This window comes from Bos indicus x Bos taurus, chromosome 16, assembly GCF_003369695.1.
Source record: "Bos indicus x Bos taurus breed Angus x Brahman F1 hybrid chromosome 16, Bos_hybrid_MaternalHap_v2.0, whole genome shotgun sequence".
NCBI classification, from domain to species: Eukaryota; Metazoa; Chordata; class Mammalia; order Artiodactyla; family Bovidae; genus Bos; species Bos indicus x Bos taurus.
Genome location: NC_040091.1, coordinates 28980672 through 29007239, shown reverse-complemented (window position 1 = coordinate 29007239; position 26568 = coordinate 28980672). Strand labels below are relative to the sequence as shown.

Genomic DNA, 26568 nt, shown 5'->3' with positions numbered 1-26568 from the left:
ACAATAAAACTTTTCTACTATTGAATTTTGTACATATGATCATGCCAGTCAATAAAAACTGTGGTGGTGCTGGTGGTTGTGGGTTGGGGGGTAGAGGCAGAGATGAGTAGTGGATTTAATCCTTTTTAAAGATAGTAATGCATCCTTTGGGAACAGGGGAAAATTTGCACTTACATATTGGTCTGTAGCTGTAATGACTAATAACATTATAGCTCCTATTTCTGTTGTTGTTGTTTAGTTGCTGAGTCATGTCCGACTCTTTTGCGACCCCATGGACTGTAGCCTGCCAGGCTCCTCTGTCTCTGGTATTTCCCAGGCAAGAATACTGGAGTGGGTTGCCATTTCCTTCTTCAGGGGATCTTCCCAACCCAGGGATTGAACCCTCATCTCCTACACTGACGGGTGGATATTTTAACGGCTGAGCCACCGGGGAAGTCTTCTATTTCTGAGGCTCGTATAAATTTGTCAGACTTCATAAAAACTGACCCTCCTTTGCATATTCATGTTAGGTAGACAGAGCCAGATTTCTCCATCTGTCTTCGCTTGTAGTTGGTTGTAAAGAATTTTTTATTCATTTTAATTTTGAAAGTTTTTTCAATTGAAATGTCAGGTATACAAGTAGGAAAAAAATCTTAAACATAAAGGTATGTTTGGCAGAAATTCACCAATTTCCCATTTCACAGTAAATCCAGAAACTGTAACACTGTCCTTATCTGTCTTTCTTTGGGGTTGATTGTATGTCTCTGCTTTTGAAAAAATTTAAACATTAAAAAAAAAAAAAATACACAAGTGGTCTTAACAGAATGTCAGGGAAGCCAACTTCTGTGTAGAAAACAGTAAATTTATTAGGATAAGTAATGGGCTTCCCTGGTGGCTCAGACAGTGAAGAATCTGCCTGCAGTGTGGAAGACGCAGGTTCGATCCCCTGGGTCAGGTCGATCCCCTGGAGAAGGGAATGGCTACCCACTCCAGTATTTTGGGGGCTTGCTTGGTGGCTCAGACGGTAAAGGATAAGTAATAAAGCTGTGAATTTGAAGCTTACATATGTTATTAAAAATTAAAGTCATGTGCTCAATTGTTTAGAGTTAGATAAGAGGCTTGGAGGAATTAGACAAAATGTTAGGTTAGGAATATGTTCACTCAGAATTGCCAGCTTGTGGTGATAATAAAAAGCTGATCAGTTTTATTATTGTTATAAATTTCCCAGCAGACTGTTAACCCTCTTAATTGCTTACCTCTGAGGCAAACTGCCCCCCTTCGCCTGGGCTTGGTGGTGAGCTAACCTGCTTGCTGTTCTGAATGTGCTTTTATTTCTCTGTTTTACTTATGTTTTTCCCAGGGCTGAAATCTTACCTGAAACACACACACGCCCTCTGCACCATCCTCATCTTCCAGGATGTAGCTTAAATGCCACCTTTTCCTGTAGAGCTTCCTTAATGTATTTCCCCTGATTCCCAACTAAGCTAACTTCCTATAGCCCCTATCTGCACCTCCGTAAAATCGCCAACATTTTCTACACTCTAATGTAGTTTTTTATCCCCCATAAAGAACTCAGCACTGAACCTAGGACATAGTATAAGGATTGGTGTACCTTGCTGAATTGGAATGGGTACAAACTGTCCTGGGTGGTAGAGGACAAAACGAGGAGGAATAGGCAGGAGGGATCACGGGATTTTGGATTTCATAAGCAGGGGAGGTGAGTGGAGGCTGTTTTTGTCGGGACAGGGCCAAGGAGAGAGCAGAGTGCGACTGTTTGCTCTCAGTCAGGATAGAAGTTTCTGGAGAGGACAGCCGACAAAGAGGTGGCACACTTGTGGAACCAGCTTTGACCTGGGTTTGTAGAAACCTGGATTCTTCTCTGTTGAGCTTGTGGTCTGGGCAGGTCCCTCCCCTCTGGGCATTCTTTGCAGTGAGGGACCTGCACAGAGTGGCCTGAACTCTAGCTGCTTCTTGCTCCAGCGTTCACAAGGTGAACTTTAGGCGCCTTTGCTGCTGCTGCTAAGTTGCTTCAGTCGTGTCCGACTCTGTGCAACCCCATAGACGGCAGCCTACCAGGCTCCCCCATCCCTGGGATTCTCCAGGCAAGAACACTGGAGTGGGTTGCCATTTCCTTAGGGGCTCCTAAAGGGTTTAGGGTTCACACAAGGTGCCTTTAGGGGCTCCGCCTTCCTTTTGTGTCCAAGTCCCTGGCTAGCCGTGCCCTGGGTCTGTGGGTGGAAGCCAACCCCTTCTGGGAGTTGTGTGCAGCCTGGACCAGCCTCTGATGGGGATGGGAGAGGCCAGGGAGCCTGCTCAGGGTGACCTGTCTGGGTCCTGGGTCTGGGGTGCTCCTGGAGGGGCTGGCCCTGGGGGCAGGACCTTATGAAGGCCTTAGAGGCTGCTGCCTCTGGTTCTTGACTTCTGGGTGTGTGTGAAGCTCCTCCTTCTGCTTCAGGAATCACAGCTTTCAGCCAGACTCCACAGTGAGGACTGGGGCTTCTGGAGGAGAAGACTCTTACCTTCCAAGCAGCCTCTGAGTCCAGGAGGGCACTAGGCCTTTAGTGTAACGGGCATTGATTACTTCTTGACTCTGGGAGGGTCATGCTTTAGGGCCTAGGGTTTCAGCTGTTCGCTGACCTCACGGATTGCTCGCTGTAGTTAGAGTGACACCCATGGTACAACCAGATAATTTGATTTTGCTCTAAAGGGAGCCACAAATGAACATGCAGGGTGTGGAGGAGTAGTTCTCCAGGGAAGGAAGCGATGAGCTTCTGCATGTGTTGGGCAAGGGGACATGTGGTGTGGGGAAGGGCAGAGAGGAGGTGATGAGTGAGCAGGGTTTGAGAGAATGGAGACCAGCTCTCTGGGCAAGTCAGGAGGGTGGCTCTCCAGCCAGAGGGAGCAGCATGAAAGGCTCAGAAGCATGAAGCCACATTATGTATCTTGGCAGAAAGGTCAGATTTTCTTCTTCAGCACAGGGGGTGGAGGGACATGGCTGGGCCAGAGCTCTCAAGAGCCCCTCTGAAGGAGTTTGGTCTCTGTTCTGAAGACTTTGGGGAAGCTGTTGAGGGTTTAAAGCAGGCAGGGGTCTGCTGAAATTGGCGAGATGAGCTTTACATTGTAGAAAGAGATGCGGAGCGGGAATTGGAGGAAGGCACACCTGGAGAAAGGGAAGGCCGTCTAATCCAGGTAAGATGGGAGGAGCACAGGGTGGTGCAGATGAGGATGGGAGAGCTGTCAGGGAGATAAACTCGGGGGCCTTGGACCATCTGCGCCAGAGTCTCCTTAGCTCCCCTGAGGGGAGATCCCCAGGTCTTCCACATGGTTTGTGATCCTCATTAGTTCCTGTCAGGCCTGCTGAACGGGTGTCAGGGCAGGACTCTGCCCAAAGCCCCTTCAGCCCCCAGCCACCAGGAAACCAGTGAGGTATGTGGGCAAACAGTGGGACTCCTGTCTTCCTGATGCTCTCTGAAGGAGCTGGTTGTCTTGGGAGCAGTGAGCAATTGGGCTCTGGCCTCTGAGAGCCTCTGGCTTTGGGGGAGGCACCCTGATTGGGTGGCTTGGTCACCTTGGCGTCCCCAGCCCCCAGCCATAGGCGCTCTGGCCACAGGATCCCATCTGGTGGTCCCTGCTCTTCTCATTTCATAGCCGGTCTCTCCCCAGCCTTCCCTGCAGACAGCCTGTGCTTCGTGCATCGCCTTCGGGAGGACTGCAGGGTGGACATGAGACCAAGGCATTTATCGCTCATACCTCTCCTTATCCAGGAGAAGCCCCTTGGTGGCTGGCCCTCTTCCATCCAGTTCATCATTTTATTCTTATTTTCACCAGATTTAGGGGAAGAGAGAGGTTGGGCAGGAGCTTTGGCTCTGCTGCTGCTGCTAAGTCGCTTCAGTCGTGTCCGACTCTGTGCGACCCCATAGACAGCAGCCCACCAGGCTCCCCCGTCCCTGGGATTCTCCAGGCAAGAACACTGGAGTGGGTTGCCATTTCCTCCTCCAGTGCATGAAAGTGAAAACTCAAAGTGAAGTCGCTCAGTCGTGTCCGACTCCTAGCAACCCCATGGACTGCAGCCTACCAGGCTCCTCCATCCATGGGATTTTCCAGGCAAGAGTACTGGAGTGGGGTGCCATTGCTTTCTCCATTGGCTCTGGTGTGGGCCTATACCTAAAAGTGCCCCTGCCACTGCCCTGGGAAATACTCAGAGGCCATAGGACCCTCTGGTTTCTCCTAGCATTCTTTTTTTAAAAATTTTTATCAGAGTACTATGTGTGTGTTAGTTACTGAGTCGTGTCTGACTTTTTGTGATCCCATGGACTGTAGCCCACCAGGCTTCTCTGTCTATGGATTCTTCAGGCAAAAATACTGGAGTGGGTAGCCATTTCCTTCTCCAGGGGATCCTCCCAACCCAGGGATTGAACCCAGATCTCCTGCATTGCAGGTGGATTCTTTACCGTTTGAGCCACCAGGGAAGCCCATACTTAATCGGAATATAGTTGCTTTCATTTCAGTTCAGTCACTCAGTTGTGTCCAACTCTTTGTGACCCCATGGACTGCAGCACTCCAGGCTTCCCCGTCCATCACCAATTCTCGGAGCTGACTCAAACTCATGTCCATTGAGTCGGTGATGCCATCCAAGCATCTCATCCGCTGTCATCCCCTTCTCCTCCCACCTTCAATCTTTCCCAGCGTCAGGGCCTTTTCCAGTGAGTCAGTTCTTCGCATCAGGTGGCCAAAGTATTGGAGTTTCAGCTTCAGCATCAGCCCTTCCAATGAATATTCAGGACTGATTTCCTTTAGGATTGACTGGTTGGATCTCCTTGCAGTCCATGGGACTCTCAAGAGTCTTCTCCATCACCAGAGTTCAAAAGCTTTATGAAGTTGTATTGGTTTCTGCTGTACAGCAAAGTGAATTGGCTATATATATATCCATCCCCCCTTTTCTGGATTCCCCTAGCATTTTGAGTGTTAGGTTTTGTGGCTAAGACATTAAGGTTTCTCCTGACCCACTGTGGTGATGCCATGGTGAGCGTCTCCTCCCCAAGGCTGGGTCACAACTGGTGGTCCCAAGTGCCGGGCACCCCTAGTTCTAAATTCTGCTCTGATTTGAAGCCCATCAGAGCCTGTTCTGTTCAGGCATGACCCCGTGATGTCCCACCTCTCTGGTTGAGGAGACTGGGCCTGGTTGTGTGGCTCAGAAGTGCTGGGTTCTCCTTCAGCTTCCCTAAGTAACCACTGAGCCACCTCTTGCCTCCCTCTCCCTGGCTACTAATCTAATCAGAGAGGGCACCTTTCTTTGAGTGTTTTATCCTTTAGACCTAAATGGCCATGTCTCACCTTGCCTGTGGGGTGGGCAAGTGTTGAAAGCATTCCCCTTGTTCTCCCACATCATCCTCCCGACAGTCCGAGAGGCAGGGTGGTCCTGTGCACTGTCTGCAGATGGAGAAGAAACTCAGGGTGGTAGGTGACTTAACCGTGTTACATGGCAGTGAGTAGTGCTTTTACAACCAGTTGAGGTCCTAAGGCATCCTTGGAGCCTGATCCCCTTCGTCTGTCATCCAGAAACTCAGCTTGAATGCTGTCGGAGGCCAGGCAGGTAATGCAGGTGAACACCCGGTGACAGGTGACAGAAGGTCCATCTCAAGGTGTGTAGTTTAGCTCCGGCCCACAGACGGTCATCACCCCCAATTGCGGGGGGGGGGAGGGTGGGGGCGCAGTGTGAAGCACAGTATTTCAAAGAATGCTGGAAATCTGGATGTTTGTGTAAAATGTCCTGATTTTTAAATGTTGGCAACTAGTTTCGAACAAAACAAATTGTTGGCAAAGAAAGCGAATGTGCTGGCCACTGGCTGGAGGCTCGGTCCTGCGTCCTCCGGCCACTCAGTGGCTTTCCTCTGGGTCTGGTTTGGAGCTGAGGGGGAACTCCGCCGCCTGACTTCCCCAGCCAAGGGTTTGGGAAGTTGGGGAAGAGGAAACCGTCCCAGGAGCTGCCGGTCCATCCGCGCCCTGCTGGCCAAGCACCCTGTAAATAGCTCATCTGCTTGCATTCCCGGGGCAAATACTTTCCATTTTCCTCTTGGGTCACTGTGAATTCTGGGGTTCTCTGGCAGTTTATTGCCTCGCTTCCTCTTCCAAAGATTGAAATGACGGCGGCTTGAAAATATTTTCTCCATTTGGGTTTTTCCTTGGTGACCTCACTCGGAGACAGATGTGCCCTAATAATAGCATCGAAAATTGAGGGGGATAGATGAGCCAGCTGGTTCTGTTCCCTAGAAGTTATGTTACAGTTCCCAAATGTGGGCGGTCCCCAGGGACCTGGGGTGGAGGCAGAGCCTGTGACAGGGCCAGGGTCACCATGAGACTCCGGAGTGCCCCCCTCTCTGGGACAGAGTCCCTGCGGCTGTGTTTACCCTGGAGGGAGGCTCTCACGCCTAGTCCGGGCTCCCAGCTCAGCTGCTGGGCTCCCGGCACATGGCAGGTGGACAGTGCAAAGGAGGTTTGCACTTGGCATGGATTGGCAGACCGAGCGCTTTCTCAACTCCTGCCTTTTCCCTGTGCCCAGAGGCTTAGAACTTGGCGAGACCTAAGCCCAGTCTGTCTGGAGCAGCCAGTCTTCCAAGGGTCTCTCTGGTTGCTTTGGCTCAGGCCCGCTGGCTGGAAGGACCCTCGGTCCTTAAGCCTGTTTCTCAGCTTCTGCCATCTGAGAATACGTTTTCCAGACAACCCACTTGCATCTCTCAATAACCTTTCACTTCCCCCGACTTAGTTGGAAGAGGCTGGAAACACGTCTAAGGGAATCAGAAGCATTCCATAAGCCATGTGGGCAAGAAGGGGGACTTTTGTAGCTCAAGCTTTGAGGCAGAGGGTGGGGTGTCCCTTGTATAGAAAACCCTTCACCATCTATATGCAGGTGCTGGTGCTGGGTTGTGGGTTAGCTCCTCTGTAATCTGAGGGAGAAGCTGGGAGAGACTGTGGCAGAAGCCGGCTTTCAGTTCAGTTCAGTCGCTCAGTCATGTCCGACTCTTTGGAACCCCATGGACTCCAGCACACCAGGTTTCCCTGTCCATCACCAACTGCCTGTGTCTTCACACAGGAGATCCCCAACGTGGTGTTAGGATCCGTTCGCTGTGTGACTTAATTATCCCAAGAGCTGCTGTAAAATACTTCAGTGTGAGATAAATGTTAATGCATTGTAGCCTAAAGCAGAAAAGTGAAGGAAACAATTGTGGGGTGTGTGGGAGACCCCCCTGAAGTTGGGCATGTGAGGGATGCAAGGGCTGCCAGGGATGGGAGTTAGGGCAGGAGCCCCAGGTCTGTCCCCTGATTGGGATCCAAGCCTGGATGAACCTCTTGGCCCCTGGGAGCTGCTCAGGGAATGAAAGGTGCCCTGGGAGGCTCCTGCTATGCAGTAAAGTGCTAAGTAAGCACTCAGGGCCCCAGTTGACAGAGAGGCATGGGGATGGGTGATGAGTCAATCTGTTTATGAAAATCACACATACCGACAGACGTCAGGATGACCCGGGGGACAGCTGCACTCTGATAGCTGACAAGTCTTGCTCATACTTGGGGGTTCACTGGTGTGTCTTTCTGGCAACCCATTTCCTGTGCCTCCAGCAGTCTGCACGTGAACAGATGCATGACCGCCTCACTGAGACAGGCCTCTACCCAGAACAGCCCTGGTCGGGAGAGGGAGGCTGGGTGACTCAGAGCTCTGCCTCAGCTCTGTTGGGCAGGGCCGCCGCAGTCGGGTTCCGAGCCTCTGCAAGCCCGCCTTCCTATTTGCTGAGCGCCACTCAGCCACAGGCAAATCAGCGTCATCTGTTAGAAACATGAATTGCAGCCATGTGTCTTGCTTGGAAATATTTTCTAAATATAGCTAAATATTTGATACTGCACATGATTTGTTCTCATGTGGTATTCACGCTCTTCCTGAAAAGTTTGCTTGTTAGAAATGCCTTTGGTGGGAGTTCCCCCAAAATCTGACTTTGGCATCAGTCCAGAATATCCCCTTTTGACCAACACCCTTACAAGTGCTTCCTGGGGTCTCAGAAACTACTTAAACAGTAGTTTTTAATTTGTGAATGTTCTTCCCTAGAGAAGAAAACTTTTATCAAGCTGAGGAGTGAGGAGTTCTTGTCTCTTCTAGTAATACTATGTACACAGTAGGATCCTCAGGTTCTTAAGTTTATAACCAGAAGATTTCAGTCTCAGAGCATCTTTGAGAGAATACAGGGAATCTCTGAGCTGCTAACACAGGAGAAGCTTGTTTGCATAAGCAGTGCTGTTCTGCTTGTGAGCACTGGAGGAAGAGAAGAGGACATTCTCCATTCTTCCACATTTTGCAGAAAACTTCCTCTCCGATTCCTGGCCTTTTAAATGTCATCTTCTAGAAAGGAGAAGGGGCTTCCCAGGTGGCGCTCATGGTAAAGAACCCACCTGCCAATGCAGAAGACAGACGTCAGAGACTCAGGTGCGATCCCTGGATTGGGAAGATCCCCTGGAGGAGGGCATGGCAATCCACTTCAGTGTTTTTGCCTGGAGAAATCCTATGGACAGAGGAGCCTGATAGGCTACAGGCCACAGGGTCACACAGAGTCAGACGTGACTGAAGCGACGTAGCACGCGGAAAGGAGAAGGGGGCAACAGAGGATGAGATGGTTAGATGGCATCATTGACTCAATGGACATGAATCTGAGCAAACTCTGGGAGATAGTGAAGGACAGGGGAGCCTGGCGTGCTTTAGTCCATGGGTTGCAAAGAGTCAAACACGACTCAGCAAGTGAATGACAGCAAAGCATGGGGAGAAGAAGTCTGTTTCCAGTGGGCCACCTGTCAGAGCTGCCTGGAGCCTGTTGCCTGGCAATAGGCAGAGTGACTTCTTTCACATCTTGGGTCCCTGGGGGAAGACTGGGGTGGTGAGAGGGGAGGGTCACCAGTAAATAGAGGAACTGCTGGTAGTTGCTGGGCAAGGCTGCCTCTCATACCCATCCTAGAAGGGCCCCTGGGAGTTCTGGACTTCCAGGAAGTCTCTGCTTAAGGAAAGAGTCGATCTGTTTCTGGGGACCTGCTGCCTGATGTCTGTGGCCTTCATCCTCTGCACTTTCCTCTTGGAAAGGTGGCCTCCGAAGGCCAGGGCTGGGGTAGAGAAGGAGGTGATCAGACCCTGCTGAGCCAGTGCAGAACCCCCTTCCATGTGCTTCATCCCATGGACGGGCTCCTGTCCTCAGGAGGCTTGCAGACCAGACCGGACACATGAGAGGTTTGCAGTACTCACCTCTACTGAGCGCTTCTTCTGTAGCAGGTACTGCATAGAGAGACTTTAATCCTGAAAATAACCCTGCCAGGTAGGTGGTATTCCCATTTTAAAAATAAGGAGGAAACTGAAGCTCAGAGAGGTTTGGTAACTTGCCTAATACCACCAGCCAGGAATAACAGGATCTAAACCTGGGTTTATCTGGCTATAATGGTACATGTTACAGATGACCAATGAAGCAGCCTAGCAGAGGGATGGACAGCTTGGACCCTGAAGCCAGACTGCCTGGGTTCAAATCTTAGCTTTGCCAGTTACCATTTGTAATTGGGCAAGTTGCATTCTTGGGCAAGTTGCTTAATCTGTTTCTCAGTTTCCCCATCTGTAAAATGGGCTAATGAAATGACCTAGGTGACAGGTTGAGACACTTGTATTATGTATACGTAATACTTACAAAGCATTTAGCATTGTGTCTAGCTGTAGTAAACACTCGAGCACACATGCATGCATGCTCAGTCATATCTGACTCTTTGCAACCCCATGGACTGTAGCCCCCCAGCCTCCTCTGTCCATGGGATTTTCTGGGGAAGAGTACTGGAGTGGGTTGCCATTTCCTCCTCCAGGGGATCTTCTCCACCCAGGGATCGAACTAGCATCTCCTGTGTCTCCCGCGTTGGCAGGAGGATTCTTTTGCCACTGCCTGCCCAGAAGCTGAGATGGAGGGTCTGGGCTGAAGGAGGTCTGTTGGAGCTGTGGTTGTCCTGACTGGTCCCTGTGAGGAAGTGGCTCTGGGAGGGGCACTGGGGGTACTCAGCCTTCAGTGCCAATTGTCTGTTGACCAGTAAAGACCTCAGTAAATTTCCACCCTCTGCAACTTGGCCTTGTTTTTTGCATTTTAACCAAAGTAAAAATAAAATCTCTGGGGAGGGGTGGACGAGGCGACGGGAGGGAAGGGACCTGTGTGTTGCCGGGCGGCCCCCACCAGCTGGGCAGGGCCCCGGGTGCCCTTTCCCAGAGGAAAGGCTGAACCTTTCTGTCCTGTGAGCTTTGTCCACTAGGAAGTCAGCTGCTAGAAGCTGCTACCCCCACCCCCAGGGCTCTTCCCCGGCCCCCTGACTACTCCCTGCTTCCTGCAATTGTTGGCTCCCCCAGGCCTCTGCTTCTGCGGCCCCACAGACTCCTGGTGGGAGAGGTGGGCTAGGCCCCTGCGCACCAAAGCATTTCCTATGCTTTCAGCTGCTTCCCCCTCCCCGTCTTGCCTCTTTCCTCTAGCGCTCCATTATTTTTAGTTCTTAAGAGGATGAAGTCCAGGAGGGAGGAGGAAGGAGGAGCCAAGCCCGTGACCTTCTCAATCAGAGATGGAGCATTTGCTGGGGCTGCCTGGTAGGGAGTGTTCGGAGCATTTCCATTTTGGGTGAAGGATACCTCCATTCCTGGGTAACAACAACAAAAAAAAGGCTGATTTGGCAAGATTGTAAGCCCCTTGATTGCCAGCTTCTGTAAAGTTAGGAAGAGGGGAGGAGGGTGGATCTGAAAGAATTATTGGTAGAAGTGCTTTCTTCATGAACCAGAGTGAAAGAACATCCTCCAGACCCTGATGAGTGTGTGTGAAAAGGCCCCTGGGTCCGGCTCCGCTGTGCTGGAGCCTGGCGGTGTGTAGTGAACCCCAGGCAGATTGGACAGGAAATCCCCATAAGTATGCCCCCTGGAGATGTCTCTGGAAAGATCCAAGCTCAAGCATGTGAGTGTAAAGAGGTAGGAGCTGGTTTAGATCTGTTTCAGGTCCTATGGGACTTCCCCAGTGGCTCAGTGGTAAAGAATCTGCCTTCAGTGCAGGAGCCACAGGAGACGCAGGTTCGATCCCTGGGTCAGGAAGATCCCGTGGCGGAGGGCACTGCAACCCACTCCAGTATTCTTGCCTGGAGTATCCCATGGACAGAGGAGCTTGGCGGGCTACAGTCCATAGGGCTGCAAAGAATCGGACACGACTGAAGCGACTTAGCATGCGTGCATGTAGTTCCTAAGAGGTGGGATATAGCAGAGCCTCAGCCCTTGCCGTGTGGCTGGGTCTGTAAACTTTGCTCATCCGTCACATGGCTGGTTGTATCGTACTCCACTCTGTCCAGCCTGGGGCGCATCTAGCAATGAGAGGACACACTCCCGGTTCTCCAGAAGCATACCCTCTGATGGGAGACACAGTACAGCCCAAAAGAATCCCTCTCAAAGAAGCTCTCAAAACCTATCCTGCTGGGAGGAGGCTTCCTGGAATGGTGTGTCACTGGTCTAAGCTTTATGGAGAAGATAGGGCCGGCTCACAGATTCTAGCACTGTCGGCTGGAGCCACAGGTCAAATGTGGATCAAGGAAAGGAGGACAGAAAGCTTTGCAGGCAGAGCACCTGCATGGGCGAGGACCTGGGGCTGGAGCAGTTGTGGGACGAGAAGATGGCCCAGGGGAATCAGAGAGGATGGTGAGGAGCCTGAGTGTAGGCAAGGAGGGCGCACAGGCATCTGGGGCGGCCGCGTGTGCCTGTGGGGCCTTGATCCTGCCTGCAGGTGTTAGGAAGTGCTCGCTGGGACCTGCCCTGGCCAGCTGGGCCTGGGCAGCCTTGTCAGGCAGGGACTTTGGGTGATGGTCGAGGAGGGAGAGGGGCCGTGAGGGCCGACCCCTGTGTGCCACACCAGGTACTACCCTTTTCCCCGAATCTGGGCTTCCGGTTGCAACAAGACAAAGGCCATTGCTCAGGAGAGAACAGCTGGGCCACTGCTCAGGGTTTTCCTGGCTTTGGCTAGAACATGCCACTAGGAGCTGACCGACTGAGGTGGACATCCCTCAGAGAGGGCCAGGCCAAGCTGCACACTCCAGTCGGGAGCCCTGGGTCCTGAGCAGCTCCTGCCCTCCAGACCCAGAGCAGAGCAGCCCTCGAAACTGACCAGGAGTGGGGAGGACAGAGCACTCCCCCTGAGAACACGGAGCCAGAGCCCACCTCTCGAGTGCACAGGAACCAGGGGGTCCGGGCCTGCTGAGGCTGGTGAGGACCGGCTCTTCTCGTTCTCCAGCCCTAGAGCAGCCGTTGGTTCTGGGGGAGGTGCTCCACCCACCCCACCCCTCAGCGTGATTCTCACCCTCTGCTGTGGGATTTTTGCAGGACAGGTGAGGAAAGGGCATGCCAGGCACAGCCCCTGTGAAAGGTGTTCTGAACCACCCAGCATGTGGGAACATCATGTAGGGGCGGGAGCGGGGTACAGATTAAACTCAGCACTACTCGGATCTTTCTCAAAAAGTGTTTTTGCATTTGGCTTTTAGGGGAGTTTTCTTGTTTGTTAAAGGAGGAAGATGGTTAGTCTTCAAATCCAGATTCTTATTTTTAGCCGGAGCTACCTGCCCTGCCAAGTCCTTGGGCTTCATTTTTCCGATCCTTGGTGTCTAGGTTTTGAAAGGCCTTCCCTCCTCCCCTCCAGGCTCCCGGCTCCCTTTGGCAGGGGCAGGTTTCGCTTTTGGCCCCAGCCAGGTTTCTAACCAGGGCTTCGGGACGGAGCTATTGAGCCAGGGGCCCCTACCTGCCTGGGCCTGCACCCAGCTGCCGTCACAGGCAGGCTCTGCCAGGGCGAATACAATGAACAAAGTTGGCTGGCCTCAGCTCTGCAGCCTGGGAGAAGCACAGGCTTTTCCCCAGCGGAGGAAAGAATGATCACTAGGGAAACCCAAGCTGCTTTTTTAGAAAGACCAAAAGAAGAAAAGAAAGAAGAAAAACGCATTTTTTCCAAACAAGGACAACTCAATGCTTTTCTCTCAGACTTCTGCAAGAGCAGGACAAAGGCACTGACACAGAGCGAACCTCCCGGGGCAGGGGCGTCTTCACCCGCTCTCAGTGCTTTGTCACTGCCTTCCCGCAGTGTCAGGGAGGCTGTTCTGGGAACAGCTTGGAAAGGAGGGCAAGGCAGGTCTTTATTCAGACCCACTCCATCTGAAAGGTCACTCTTCTGACAAAGCACTTGCTGTTTATCCGAGACTATTTTTTAACTGGAGGAGAGACGATGGGGGCCCAGTTATCCTGTTGGCTGAAACAAAACAAGATCCTTGGAGCACACCAGGAAGCTGTGTGACCTTGGGCAAGTTACTTAACCTCTCTGAACATGTTTCACCATTTGCATAATGGTGATAACTGGATGCATGTAGTGAGTGAGGATTACATGAAATATTAGCATGGTACCTAGTGACATGTTAGGCATTTAATAGGTGATTTCTCTGCCTCTTTTCCCAGACAAGCCAGGTTATCATCACTAACCAACACACATATGCACAGGCATACTTGTATGCACACGTGTGCAGCAAGGCAAAGGATTTTGGCAGTATTGCTTTGGAGAGACATGGGATACAGAGATAATTTCCCTTTTCTGATATTTTAGAGATTTCCCTTCATCTCTTTCACTCAGGGGAAAAAAAAAAAGGATACTCTTTATAATTATCTGAAAATAAAAATTAGCCAGGTGATCTACTTAAATGAAAAGGGAAGTGCTGGAGGAGACAGTAGCATATTAAGGGAACAACTCAGGTGAGAAAGGGGTTAAGGAGAGTGTGTAAACCCCAGTACAAAATGAAATCCGTTGAGCAGGCCCACTGTTTATTATTTTCTTCACTGGAGCCTAGCAGAGTTACACATGTGTGAAATGGGGTTCTTTGGGAAGCTCTTCTTTCTCTTTTTAGCAATATTACTGACTTTCTGAACCAGAAACTGCTGTCAAGACACCTGGGCGCTGGCCACCTCTGCTGTCCCTGAGTCATGGAGCTCGGAGGCCATGGGAGCCTCCCTGCGGGTTCCCAGCTGCCTCGAACATCCAAAGGGAAGCGTTGTAAGCAATTAATCACACAATTAGCTCATCTTCTTGCCACTGGCAATGATTGACCCTCTAGAAGTGCCCGATGGATTTTTTGCCAGTCTCTTACGCCTCGGAGGAGAAAACCATTCAATTTTTTTAAAAAAGGAAAGAAAGATAAAAGCTTGTACACAGAAGTACAAAGTGAACATCTAAGGTTCACCTGTTCAATGACCGTATACAGAGCACCCATGTATATATGTTACCGCTTCTTCAGTTCTCTCTCTAACCTGGTGGGGTGGCCAGTGGGAGGTTATCATGTCCAGTTTACAGATGAGAACACTGAGGCAGGAGAGGTTCAAAGACTTGCTCACAGCTGCAGCTGGGAAGCGGCAGAGCAAGGGATCATTCTAGCTCCAAAACCTAGGTTGTGTGCCTTCTGGAAACAAAATCCAATGCTGTGGCCTGCCTCAGAGAAAGAGGACTTTGGACAGACTCGAGGTGGAGGGGGGGAGTACAGAGAATCTGCAGGGCGGAAACGCTGCAGGCCTGGCAGGGCCAGCGGGAAGGGAAGCTGCAGAAAGGCCGGCTGCCGTGGACGAAGTGGGGTTGTGAGGAGCTGTCTTGAAGAGGCCTGCTTGTCAGAGACAGTCCAGGCTCCGCTGGGGCTGTTAGGAGGGGAGCAGAGCCCGCAGAGGCCTGCAACTTCATCTCGCTTCGAGCGATTTTGACCAGGTTCCTGATGGGTGACGTTGGATGTGGTCGCCGTCCTGCTGAGCCATGGGGGACCCCTCACAGCTGCAGGCCTCACTAATGGTGGTGATCTCTCCGGGGACCCTCTCAGCAAGCACTGGCTGAGTATCTGCTGGGGCCAGGTGCAGGGGCTCCTGGGTCTCTGGAGGGTTATACTCACCCAGAGCAGAAGTGGGGAGCAGGTGTGCCCAGAGCACCTTGGGAGCACCCTGCTCAAACAGAGGAAGGGCTTCTGGGGAAAGGGGTCTCTGAGCTGCCTAGGGGTTAGCGGAGTCCTTTGCCTCTGTACCCATGCTTATGAAAAATCCCTGGTGGCTGAAAGTGTTGAGGGCGGGTAGGGAGGGATTTAAGGAGCCAGGAGTTGCCTGGAGAATCTCAACAGTCCTGAGAGAAGGTGTGTTTGTGTGTGTGTATGCTTAGTGGCTCAGTCGTGTCTGACTCTTTGTGACCCTATGACTGTAGCCCTCCAGGCTCCTCTGTCCATGGGATTCTTCAGGTAACTGGAGTGGGTTGCCATTCCCTTCTCCAGGGGATCTTCCCAACCCAGGGATTGAATCCAGGTCTCCTGCATTGCAGGCAGATTATTCACCATCTGAGCCACCAGCAAGGCCCGAAGGTGTGTTTAGTGAGCTGCAGATGCCGCCTTGTGTGGGTGGGGGAGGGGCACCAGGCCTGGAAACCTCCTACTACGTGTGAGACAGTCCTCTAGCAAAGGGGCATCTGCACCCCCAGGACACTACCCCTTTTTCCTCCACCCATCCCAACTTTTGTGGAGAGACACAGCGTTGGTTTGGAGGGGCAGGCGGTGGCTCGAAAGAAGACAGGAAGCAGGCCCCGGACGGCAGTGTGGGCTGAGCTGAGGAGAAGATGGTATTGACCCTGGGCAGCCCGCCCTCCTGTTGTGGGGGCTGGATCGGCTCCGACGACACTGCCGGGCCCACTCCCTACTCAGTGGACGAGAAAGGTCACGAGCAAGGGCAGAGCAAGGCCAGGCCCTGAGGAATGTGCAGAGGGTGAATGAGGGGAGAGCTGAGGACATCATTCCCCTTCTGCGATTTTTGGGATGTACTACTGGGAGCCCCCCAAGGAGAACCTTAAGCACCTTCAATCTCCAGCCCTCCCCTCCCAGCAGTCTGTGGTCATCGGCAGAGAGGGAGTAAGTCAGGAGCCGAAAGGCCTTGCAACCCCCGAGTCACCTGCTGCCACTTAGCAGCAGGGCTCTTTTCCACCCCGGGAGGCAGGGCCGGCTTCCCGGGGGAGTGAGAGCATGCAGCCCCTGAGGGCCCTCAAAGGGGCCCCACGCTTGGTGCATGCCGTGCCTCCCCATCCTGATATTCTTAACAAGTTCTGGGCCTGGGGCCCGAATTTTGCTTTGCTCTGGGCCCTGTGTATCATGCAGCTGATCCTGACAGCAGCTGAAGCATCCTGTGGGTAGGGTGGCTGGAGGCCCCCTCACGCCCTAGCCTCGGCTCCGGATCCCTGCTTTCCCTCCTTCGTCTTTCTCCTCATCTCCACCAGTCCTTTTTGCCTGTTTGATGGCCCAGCTTTGAGGTCATCCGTTTAGTCCTTTCATTTGTCTTAAGGCAATGTTCCACGCAGCACGAGGCAGATAACTGGTTGGGGGAGCCAGCCGGAAGGTGGCGTTTGCCCAGGAGCCATTAGCATCATTGGGAAGCTTGGAGTCTGGTTAAGATAAACACAGAATCAGAGACGCTGCCCAGGCTTCCTCCCTGGGGCCCCGGCAGCCCCACCGGCCAGTGGATCGTTTCCGCGTTGGGCTCTCAAGGGCTCCGGGTGATTCGAGTCCAGGCCAGAGTGGGGGTGAGGAGCAGCTTTCCTGGCCAGGGCTACCCCGGGCACTCTGAGGCTCCATGTGCTGGGTGGAGGGGTCGCCTCTAGAGAGTAAACTCACATCTGCCCTGAGGCCTGGAATCTTCAGGCAAAGATGCGGAGGGAAAAGTGAGACAGAATGTGTTAGTCCCCAAGCCTTCCAAAAGCACCTAGTGGCTGGAGAGGGCTCTGCTCATGCTTGCCAGGTTCTGAAACTCCCTTTCCGGGTGACTTCTGTCACCTCAAGCTTGAAGAGGGTTGGGGTTTTGTTGTTGTTGGGTGTTTTTTTTTTTTTTTTCTCCCACTGCAATCCCTCTCTCCACATTCTCTGAATATTTGAGCTCCCGTCAAGTCAGGTATGAAGGGAGGGAACCAGCCAAAGCAGTGTCAGAGCACCACATATCTCTTGAGTCTTAAAGGACCAGCCTCTGCCCGCTGGGGCTGGCTGTTTTCTGATCCTCCTGAACTACTCTGAGAGCGTTAGGGTTCTGTGCCTTTTCCCGTGCAGCCAGAGTAGAGAACAAGACCCCACCTCTCACAGAGCAAGGTCAGGGCTGTAGCAAACGTCAGCAGAAGGCCCTCCTGTCCTGCATGCAGGTAAGAAAACAGAGCAAAACCCAGACCAGTGCTTATTTAGCCCAGGCGTGCAGGCAGTCATCTAGGGATCTGTGGAGCCAGGTGATCCAAGCCTACGAAAAACCTTACTTCCGGTCTGCAGTTGACTTACATCCAGCACAGAATCAAGGTGAGAGATGTGCACCTCCGCCCCACCCCCCGCCCCCCTGCCATCCTGCTTGACAGGCCATCAGCTTTGTGGGGCTTGCTTTCCCCTTGGAATGCCACCCAAGAACATCCCCAGTGCAGGATCCCAGCCACAGTCTAGGAACGATTGGTCTGATCTGACTCATGGGCGAGCCCAGTGTCACCTGGTGGCTAAGCTGGAAGTGGTTCCTGCCCAGCTCCAGAGTGAGACCTGTCTGGGGTTTTGGTGGTCAGTCGTGGAGCATCTCCCAAAGACTCTGGGCCCCTCTGCTGAAGAAGCAGCCTGAACACCTCTTCCCCCTGAGCAGCGTCGTGCCCTGGCTGCCCAGGGGAACTGCCGTGAAGAACCGTCCTTCCCGCCCGGTTTTCTGTCCCCGTCACCTCGTCCAGCATGCTCTGGGCTGGGAGGGGCCCTGCTTGTGGATAGACACCGCTGTTGGTATCTTGGTGTGGGGTTCCCAGGATGAACTGGCACCTGCGGCTGGGGGAAGAGTGGAATGACTGGGAAGCAATTCAACTGGTAAGATTCTTCATTTTCCAGAGGTGGACTCCTGTCCACCATGGGGCTCTTTGAAGATGAGAAATGCGGCCGTAAAGGGCCCAGCCCAGCTCCTGTCACATAGTGAGAGCCCATAAGCGATGAGTCAGTGCTGAGGGAGGCTGGCGCCCATCCTGTTGCACGTCTAGGGAAATGAGCCCTCCTGGTGAGATGACAGACGATGCCAGCTTGCAGGCAGTTTCTGAGAGCCATCCCCTTTGCTCTGTCATGCTCAGCAGACTGGAGGGGAACACCCCAGCTTATCCATTTAGTTAAGCCGGTTCCACACCTGCATGTGAGTAAGGAGTACATCAGAGCTGAGCTTGCCTGAGTCAGCTAGCCGACTCCTCAGATTGACATGTGAGGATCCTGCCGCCCAGAGAGGTCAAGGGGGCGTGTCAGCCAGGTGGAGCTTCGGGGGCATTCCAGGGAGGGTCAGCGGAGGGTGTCCAGATAGCCCTGGTGACTGGGAGGTGATGGAGGACCGGAGCCAGCGAGATCAGCAGGCAGCCAGTCCTGCCCTGGAGGAGGGACCAGGCACCCTCGGCCACACCACTTTCAAGGCCTGTGAGGGCTGCCTGTGTGTCTGACATAGCTGGGCTCAAGAAGCTTGAGACCTGGGGCTGTGGTCTGATTCCAGTGGCTGATGCTCTTGAGGCTCTCCCCGGATAGAAAAGATGATCTCCTCCTCAAGATGGAATTCTTCCAGATTGTCGGGCTGTTCTCCTGTCTTGCTGGCCTCCTGTCTTGGGTCGGGGCAGAGGCCTGGCCTCCACTTCTGAGAACTGTGGCTTCCTCCAGCGAGGGGCTCGGAGGGAGACTGCTAGCCCCCACCTGCCTTCTGGAACTGGCTGCCTGGGACATGGCTTCTACCTGGAGCAGGTGGTCCCTGGATGGGTGCTGGGGTCTCCGGCATCATCATAGGCGAACCGATTCTCTGCGACCTCCCACCTTTCTGTTTCTCTCTGCTTCTATGGGCTAGGGGTCGGGGGCCATGATCACCCTGCAGCCTCCTTTCCTGGGCCTGGACCGGGATCTGCTTTTCTGTTTAGTGTTTGGCAGCGACCTTAGGCACGGCCTGGGTGCTGCTATTTAAAACCACAGGAAAATCCCCTGCATGCTGCTGCCAGCGCAGTTGAGAAATCCCCTGGTGTGCACACCCGGCCCAGTGGAATATTCCACCTTGGAAGGGGCGGGCTCTCTGGCCTTGGCCACGTGGGGCCCATTTTCACGTTGAAGAATTGCTTCCTTGTGGAGGAGGTGTGGGAAAAGGGAAGCTACCCAGAAAAAGGTCTCGTTTACTCAGAGCTCGGCCATGCTGGGAGGCTCTTGGGTCCCATAAGCCATTTGAGGACCCCTGCCCTGGAGCACCCTTCTCCTTTTCAGACCCCTGGACCTAGAGGTTTCACAGCTCAGATGCCTCCGCTGGGCTGGACCTGGCTTTTCTCAGCCAGCATCAGTTCCCTCCTGCCTCCTGCGTCCCAGGCCCCCTGCCCAGTGGGTCCCAGTGGGTCCCCAAAGAGCTGCATCCCAACTGGGTGGGTCTGGCCCAGCCCCAGCTCGATGGCCTTTATTCTTTAGTAAACTTATCTCCAGACTGACTATTCCTGGGGTGACTTCAAGGACACTCTTCCTTGAACTCAGACCACTAAGACTCTTCTACAAACACCTCTGTGCCCTGTGAGCTCCTAATGGCTTTACCTCCTGGGACCAAAGGAAGCTATGTGTTATTCCCATTTTACAGGTAAGATAATAAGGCCTCAGGAAGGGTCCTACATGTCCCAGGTCAGTGAGGAGTGGATGGAGCCAGGACTCAGGCCCAGGGCAGCCTGTCTCCCCCACACCGCAGTTCCCTGAGTCCAACCATTTCAGCCCGGCATCCAGAGCCGGTCTTGCCTACTCGCGCTTATCAACCACTGCTTCCAGCTCTCGTTCCCACCACACATGGCCCAGTTGCTCTAAACCCCGGTCCTGGGCCTCTGTTCCCACAGGCCCTGCTGCCTGCAGGAGTCTTCTGCCCCCTCGAGTCTGCCCTCAGACCGCCTCTGGGGGTCAGCCTTCCTTCCCAGCAGGCCTCAGGCATCACCCCACCCCCAGCCCCACCCCGGCAGCCGACACTCCTCCCTGGGTCTTCTGCTGTCACTACATCTGCAAATCGGGGCCTCTCGTCTTTCTCTGAGGGGCCCTTGATCTTGGAATGTGAGAGGGGTTGTTTTTCAGAGTTCTAGAGTGTCCACATTGAGAAGGTGAGGGCACCCCACTCCAATACTCTAGCCTGGGAAAAATCCCATGGACGGAGGAGCCTGGTAGGCTGCAGTCCATGGGGTTGCGAAGAGTCGGACATGACTGAGCGACTTCACTTTCACTTTTCATTTTCATGCATTGGAGAAGGAAATGGCAACCCACTCCAGTGTTCTTGCCTGGGGAATCCCAGAGATGAGGGAGCCTGGTGGGCTGCCGTCTATGGGGTTGCACAGAATCGGACACGACTGAAGTGACTTAGGAGCAGCAGCAGCAGCAGAGTGTCCACAGGACCAAAGAGCATGGGGGACCAGTTGTCCATCTCTCCCTAGACAGATGAGAAAACTGAGGCCCCAAGAGGGTTTGTGAAGAAGGGCAGTGTGGGGGGACTTCCCTGGTGGTCCAGTGGTTAAGAACCCAACTCTCAGTATGAGAGATGCAGGTTCAATCCCTGGTCAGGGAACTAAGATCCCACATGCCATGGAGCAACTAAGCCTGCAAGGCCAAAAACAAAAGTCAGTGTGGGTTTAGTCGACCTCTTATGGGGGAGTGGTATAGGACGGGGTCAGCTTAGCCCTGGTTGGAGAACACTGTGCCTTCCCCCGCCTCCAACCTGGCTCTGAACCTGTCGGATCCTCGTCCCCTCTGAGCTCTGTTGCAGGAGTGTGATCAGAAGATGGTGACCACTATGCGCTTTGCTTTTGGACCCACCTAAACGTCTTCCCCCTGGGTCGAACACACCATCACTTGATTGGTTGTCTCATGTAACTAGATTTTCCCATTGCTGCCCTCATGCATTGTCTGCCCTGAGTATTTATGCAGCCTTCTGGGTCTTAGATAAGAAACACTGGCTTTCCTTAGCCTTCTTTGGTGATCTCCATCAGAAAGACCTAGAAAAAACACCCTTGTCGATGAGGCCAGCCCTTTGTCACGTGGCCTGGCAGAGCACTGCCCTCACTTAAGGATAGAGTAGGTCTTGACGGTAGAGCGAGGGTTTCTGGGATGGGGCAAACATTGCCAGGTTCATGTAGGGAAGAATTTTTCTCCTTAAACAGATTTTAACTTGAAAACTTGATGACAGAAGTAGCTGAGTCTCACCACGGAGAAAAAAACAAAGGAGACCAATTTAACCTTGATTTACCCTTGGGGAGTCCATTCAGCATGCTTTGGGTGGCTGCTGGCAGACGGTTCAGGACAGGAAAGGAGGAGCTGCCTCTCCAGGGTGCCCTGTCCAGGCAGGACCCCCTCTTCTGCAGAATTCCCAGCTTCCCCTTCCCAGCACAGAGTCTTGGGTTTACTGTCTGTGGTTTTGCTGGTTCAGGGATCCACTTCTCAGGAACTTGAAATGCTTCTCAGTTCACTTCTCATCACCCGCTTCAGGGGCTCAAGACACTTGATCTTCATGTCTACAACCCATTCTTATTAAAGTTCACTTAGGGATATTTTTATACAGAGAAATGTTTATTGCTGGGGATAAAAAGGATTTTTTAAAAAAGTAGTCATGTAGGTGAGGGTTTAAATGTTGCTGTGTTACTTACTTGTCTGAGGCTGGGGTTCTGCAAATCGAAACGACAATGATTGCCATGCTTGCTGAGAAAATAAAGTAAGGTGCTCAATAAAGGTTAGTTCTCTTTTCTGCCCAAGGAGCTCCTCCTACACACACACACACACACACACACACACACACAGTTTTTATTTAAGAAACGTCCTGAGAAGGAGAAGTACAGTGGAGAGGGAGTCTCACAGGCATGCTTGCAAGCCTCAAAGACTTGCTTGCAAGTCTCAAAGCCTTGGTGGCACTGCAGTCCCTGGGGAATTCCCTTTAAAGTCTCCTCACGCCTCTCATAGGCAAGAGCTGCCTCTGCTGCCACTGCCTGTGCCAGTGCAGAGTGAGATGGCACGCTGCCACGGGGCGACCATAACCTCTCTGGTCTTCCCCTTACGAGCCCTTGCTGTTGGGATGAGAGAGGTCATTTTCCAGAGTCCTAGAGTGTCCACTGATCCAAAGAGCATGGGTACCAACTAAAACCTCCCTAGATAGATGAAACTGAAGGCCTGAGAGGGGCACGAAGAAGGGCAGTGTGGGTTTAGCTGTCCCCTGACAGGGGCATGGCATGGGATGGGCTCAGCCCTGGATAGAGAACCTCTGCCTACCCTGCCCTCTGTTCTGAGTGCGTCGGAGCCTGTCCCCTTGACTCGAGGTGTTTTGCTCAGCCTGTTTGTACAAAGGGGCAAAGCCCCCTAGATATATGCCACATAGATGTTGGAGGCGAGGACCTCGGAGGCTAGGTCCTCAGAGGCTAGGTCCTCAGAGCTGCCTGCTTTGTGGGCGTGGCACTCACCTCTCGTCCTGTGGCCAGAGCTTACCTGGCTTTGAATTCATCCTAACCAGAAAGTAGCAGTTCTGCTTCTAATGTTGAGTTTTTCGTTTGCTTGTTTCTAGAGCAAATCATGGAGGAAAATAAAAAACATGGTGCACTGGTCTCCCTTTGTCATGTCCTTCAAGAAGAAGTACCCCTGGATCCAGCTGGCAGGACACGCAGGTAGCTGCAGCTCTCCCGGGACGTCTGGCTCTGGGGAGGTGACCAGCACATGTCGGGGGCGGCCCTGGATATTCCGGGAGTTCAAGGTTCCGAATAGAGATGCTTTCCAAGAGAAGGGCCCTAACACTGCCTTGAAAATGCACATGACAATCGCCCTCTCCATACTGCGTCACCCCTTCACAGATCACACACCTCTCCGCCTTCAGTCTCTGTCTCTTTCGATCTCTTTCTTTCAATCTTTCATTTTAACTCAATAAAACAAAATCATCCGTCTTTTTAGCTCGCCTGCCATTTGTCCCCCTGGACAAAGAGACAAAGCTAAGTGCTTCCCCAAGTGCCTGTTGTATGCTCCCCTCACCATGCTCCTCGGGGTAACAGCATGAATGCAGATACAGTGTCTGCCCCAGAGGAGACTCGTAGCTGGTGGGAGAGACGGCAGGTCACTCCACGAGTGTTAGACGGTGGGAGTGCTGGCTGCAGTGGCCAGGCCCTGGGCTAGCCATGAGGTCTCCAGGTGGCCCTCAGTGACAGGGCAGGGCATCTAGAGCTGTCTAGCCCACTAGCCATGGCCCTTTGTCATGCATCGTCCTTTGTAATGATGATCCATCCATCATCAGGGGGGTTTTCAGCGGCTGCCTGTGGACTTCAGGGCAGCACAAGGTCTGACGTTTTTTTATATCCTCGACTACGTTGGCCTAGCTCAAGGCAGGCCGATGGACACCCTTCCTCAGTACTTGCCTGAGGGTGTGGCTCAGAAGTGTGGGGTCCACACTTCTCTGCCGGTTTCCCTGTCCTGGCACTAAGTCCCATCTTATCAGGGCTTCTCCACTGAGAGTGGAGACACCTTCGTGGCTGGGAAGGGTCAATGGTGGGGTGGGAGGTAGGAATCACATAAAGGGGGGTGCATAGGTCCTGCCCAGACCTCTACTAGCCTTGCTCACCCTCCAGCTGTGAGCACTGCTCTGCTTCCAACTTCAGAGGAGGAGCCTGGGGTCTGGGAATTCAGGGAACCAGCCCAGAGTTGCCGTCTAGGTGTGGGGGAGACTGGGACTTGCCCCCACTCCCCTTAAAGGGCTTGTTCCGCCAGCAGAGACCTGGGCACATCCTGAGCCCTGTGCTTAGCCAACTCCACAGCATCCCGTGATTGAGGGGCGTGTGTGCCAGGGGGGAAAGGTCAGGGCGGGGAGGGCCCGGGCCAGAGACCCAGGGTCTCCTCCCACCTCGCTCCGCAGGGAGCTTCAAGGCGGCTGCCAACGGCAGGATCCTGAAGAAGCACTGTGAGTCGGAGCAGCGCTGCCTGGACAGGCTGATGGCCGACGTGCTGAAGCCCTTCGTGCCTGCCTACCACGGGGACGTGGTCAAGGATGGGGAGCGCTACAACCAGATGGACGACCTGCTGGCTGACTTCGACTCGCCGTGTGTGATGGACTGCAAGATGGGCGTCAGGTGAGCCAGGCTTCTGGGATGGGGCTGCCCACTCCTTGGCACCCAGCTGGCTGGCAGCAGTTACTGGGCAGGGCGGCGCTCAGGGATCCCAGGAGGCGGGGGCTTTCTGGGGGTCCCTGAGGCCTCGTGTGTGCGAGGATGGGCCAGAGGTCTGGGTGGACCCCACCCCGGTCATCTCGCATATGTGCGGAGGGGACAGGAAAGCTGGCTCTTCTCAGGACGACCTCTTTCCTTCTCCAGTGAGCCAGGGACCCAGGGGACCTGGAGGAGTGCGGAGCCTCCCCACGGAGAGGGCTGCCCATTTGGTCAGGCGGGATTGCTGGGGTGAGCAGTGGGGGCGGCTTCCTGTTGCATGGGTCACAAGGGGGGCACCTGGAGTAGAGGCTCCTCTTCTCCCATTCTCCCACTCCTGCCACCTGCCCCCATGCTGGTGAGTGGGAAGAAGGAACTGGTCAGTAGATTGTGTTGATATGCCAAAAGACTCAAGCCTGCCATAAGGGAGCAATGGAGAAGGAAGTCCAGGGGCACAAGAGGTCCTGACAACAGGCATCAGCTTGCTGCCTTCTGGATTGGGGCTGGTGGTGGCCCCAGCCTGGCAGCTGCATGTTCCCGGGTCAGGGGCAGGACATATGGCCAGATGGGTATGTGGGCAGCCTGTATGTGGAGTTGGGTCCCGCCACCTGACCCCAGACCCTGCCCAGACAGGAGACAGGAGGAGTGGGCTGGAGGAGACAGGGCGGTGAGCAGAGCCAAGAGGGCCTGAGACCTGGCTGCCGGCCCTTCTTTGCTAGTCAGGTTTTCCTCATCTCTCAGACTCTGAACATTTCATCTCAGGAGTCACCGAGTAGCTCCTTCTCCCCAGCAGGGCAGCGGGTGGGGAAGTCCCCGCAGGCCTCAGAGAGCCACCCAGCTGCAGGTGCCGAGAGGAGGCGGCCAGACGCCGGCTCCTCCATCCCGCCCGCTGCTCGCTGGGGAGACCAGGCTCCCAGCCGCAGAGCTCACAGCTGGAGCCTGTGTTTGCTTTGGATGGTTTAAGCAGTTTTACTTCTTAAAAGAGGAGATTGAGAAAGAGGAGTGTGTGTGAGAGTGTGTGTGCACGCGCGCGTGCGTGCAGGAGAGAAGCAGGCAAGCCGGTCAGTTTTCTTTCCCTCTTCATTCCTCCTGGGAGTTGTGTCATAAAATCAGACCCTGCAGGCTGGCTCACTGTGTCCCCTTGGCATTGCCCCGAGGGCGGGGACGAAGGGGTGGGTAAGTATAGGTCCCAGTCTTTGCTCTGGCACTGTCCCCAGCCTCCCAGCCTTCTCCTCCCTCCATCCAGGGGTCTCACCATCTCCAGCCCACCGGGGAGGAAACAGAACATCCCTCCAGCCACCACTTGGCCACTGCTCTTCTCCAGAGTCTTAATTTCTGTGCCTGGAAGGCACTCGCGTGATGCACTAGGAAGTACCTCTCAAGGGGAGACACATAAAAATTCTGATGGCTGTACAGTCAGACCACGGCCAAAATAAGCACACCCCGTGGGAAGAACGTGTGGCCAGTCAGTCCCAAAAGGCTGTGTGTGCCCGTCTGTTCCCTGGCAGGCTGTGGGGGACAGGAGCCACCCCCTCTCACCAGGGCTGCCCCCTCCCTCTGCCACCTGTCCCATTGCACACAGGGCTCTCGGGAGCCACCAGGAGGGCTGGGGCACAGTTAGCTCAGTCCTGGGCAGAGCTTGGAGACTGAGAGTGTGGGCAAGTGAGGGCCCGAGTGGAGGGAAAGGGAAAGGTCTCTCTCAAACCAGTCCCCCTCCAGCCCCACCTTCCCTGTCTCGTGGGTCCTGAGTGTGGAGGGCCCTTCTGTGCTCCGAGTGTTGAGGACCTCTTACAGCCATCCTGGCAGATGGGCCTCAGGCCAGTCTGGGGCAGAAGCCCTTTGCCACCAGAGGCTAAGGGACTCACCAGGGCCACGCAGCCAGACAAACACACCGCCCACCTCTGCCGCAGGCCTCTGACTGCCAGTCTAGCCTGGGCTGCAGCTTGGCCGTGCCCAGGGGCTCTGTGGTTGTCAGAGGGAGGAGGCTGGAGCTGGGGCCACCACAGACCCTGAATCCCCAGCAGGAGGGGCTCAGACTCATCACAGACTTGTCACTGTGATGGAAGGACGGATCAGCAGACTGAGCCTTAGCCGCGGTGGAGCCCAAGGAACGGGTGATGGAGGCAACTGTGGTGTCCTAACAAGGGGTGTTCTTGGGACCCCAGTTCCACAAGGACATCGGCCTGCTTTGCTCTAGGGAGTTTTCTTCGATTTAACCTGTAACTTTGTGTCTGGAGAATCAGGAGTGTCTTCCTGATGTTCGGGCCAGAGACTGGCAGGCAGAGACCGAGCTGCCTGTAGCACCTCTGCCCTTGTGGAAGCAGGTTAGAGAGGGTGGTGG

The 26568-nt window shown here is 53.8% G+C and overlaps 1 protein-coding gene across 1 annotated transcript in view; it reads left to right on the top strand.

Moving 5' to 3' along the window:
- ITPKB (inositol-trisphosphate 3-kinase B) overlaps window positions 1-26568 on the top strand; it is a 105100-nt gene that overhangs the window by 68200 nt on the left and 10332 nt on the right. Inside the window, exons 3-4 of the mRNA XM_027564623.1 lie at window positions 22610-22709; window positions 23942-24155. Coding sequence (XP_027420424.1) covers window positions 22610-22709; window positions 23942-24155 — 314 coding nt within the window. The remainder of the gene's footprint in view (window positions 1-22609; window positions 22710-23941; window positions 24156-26568) is intronic.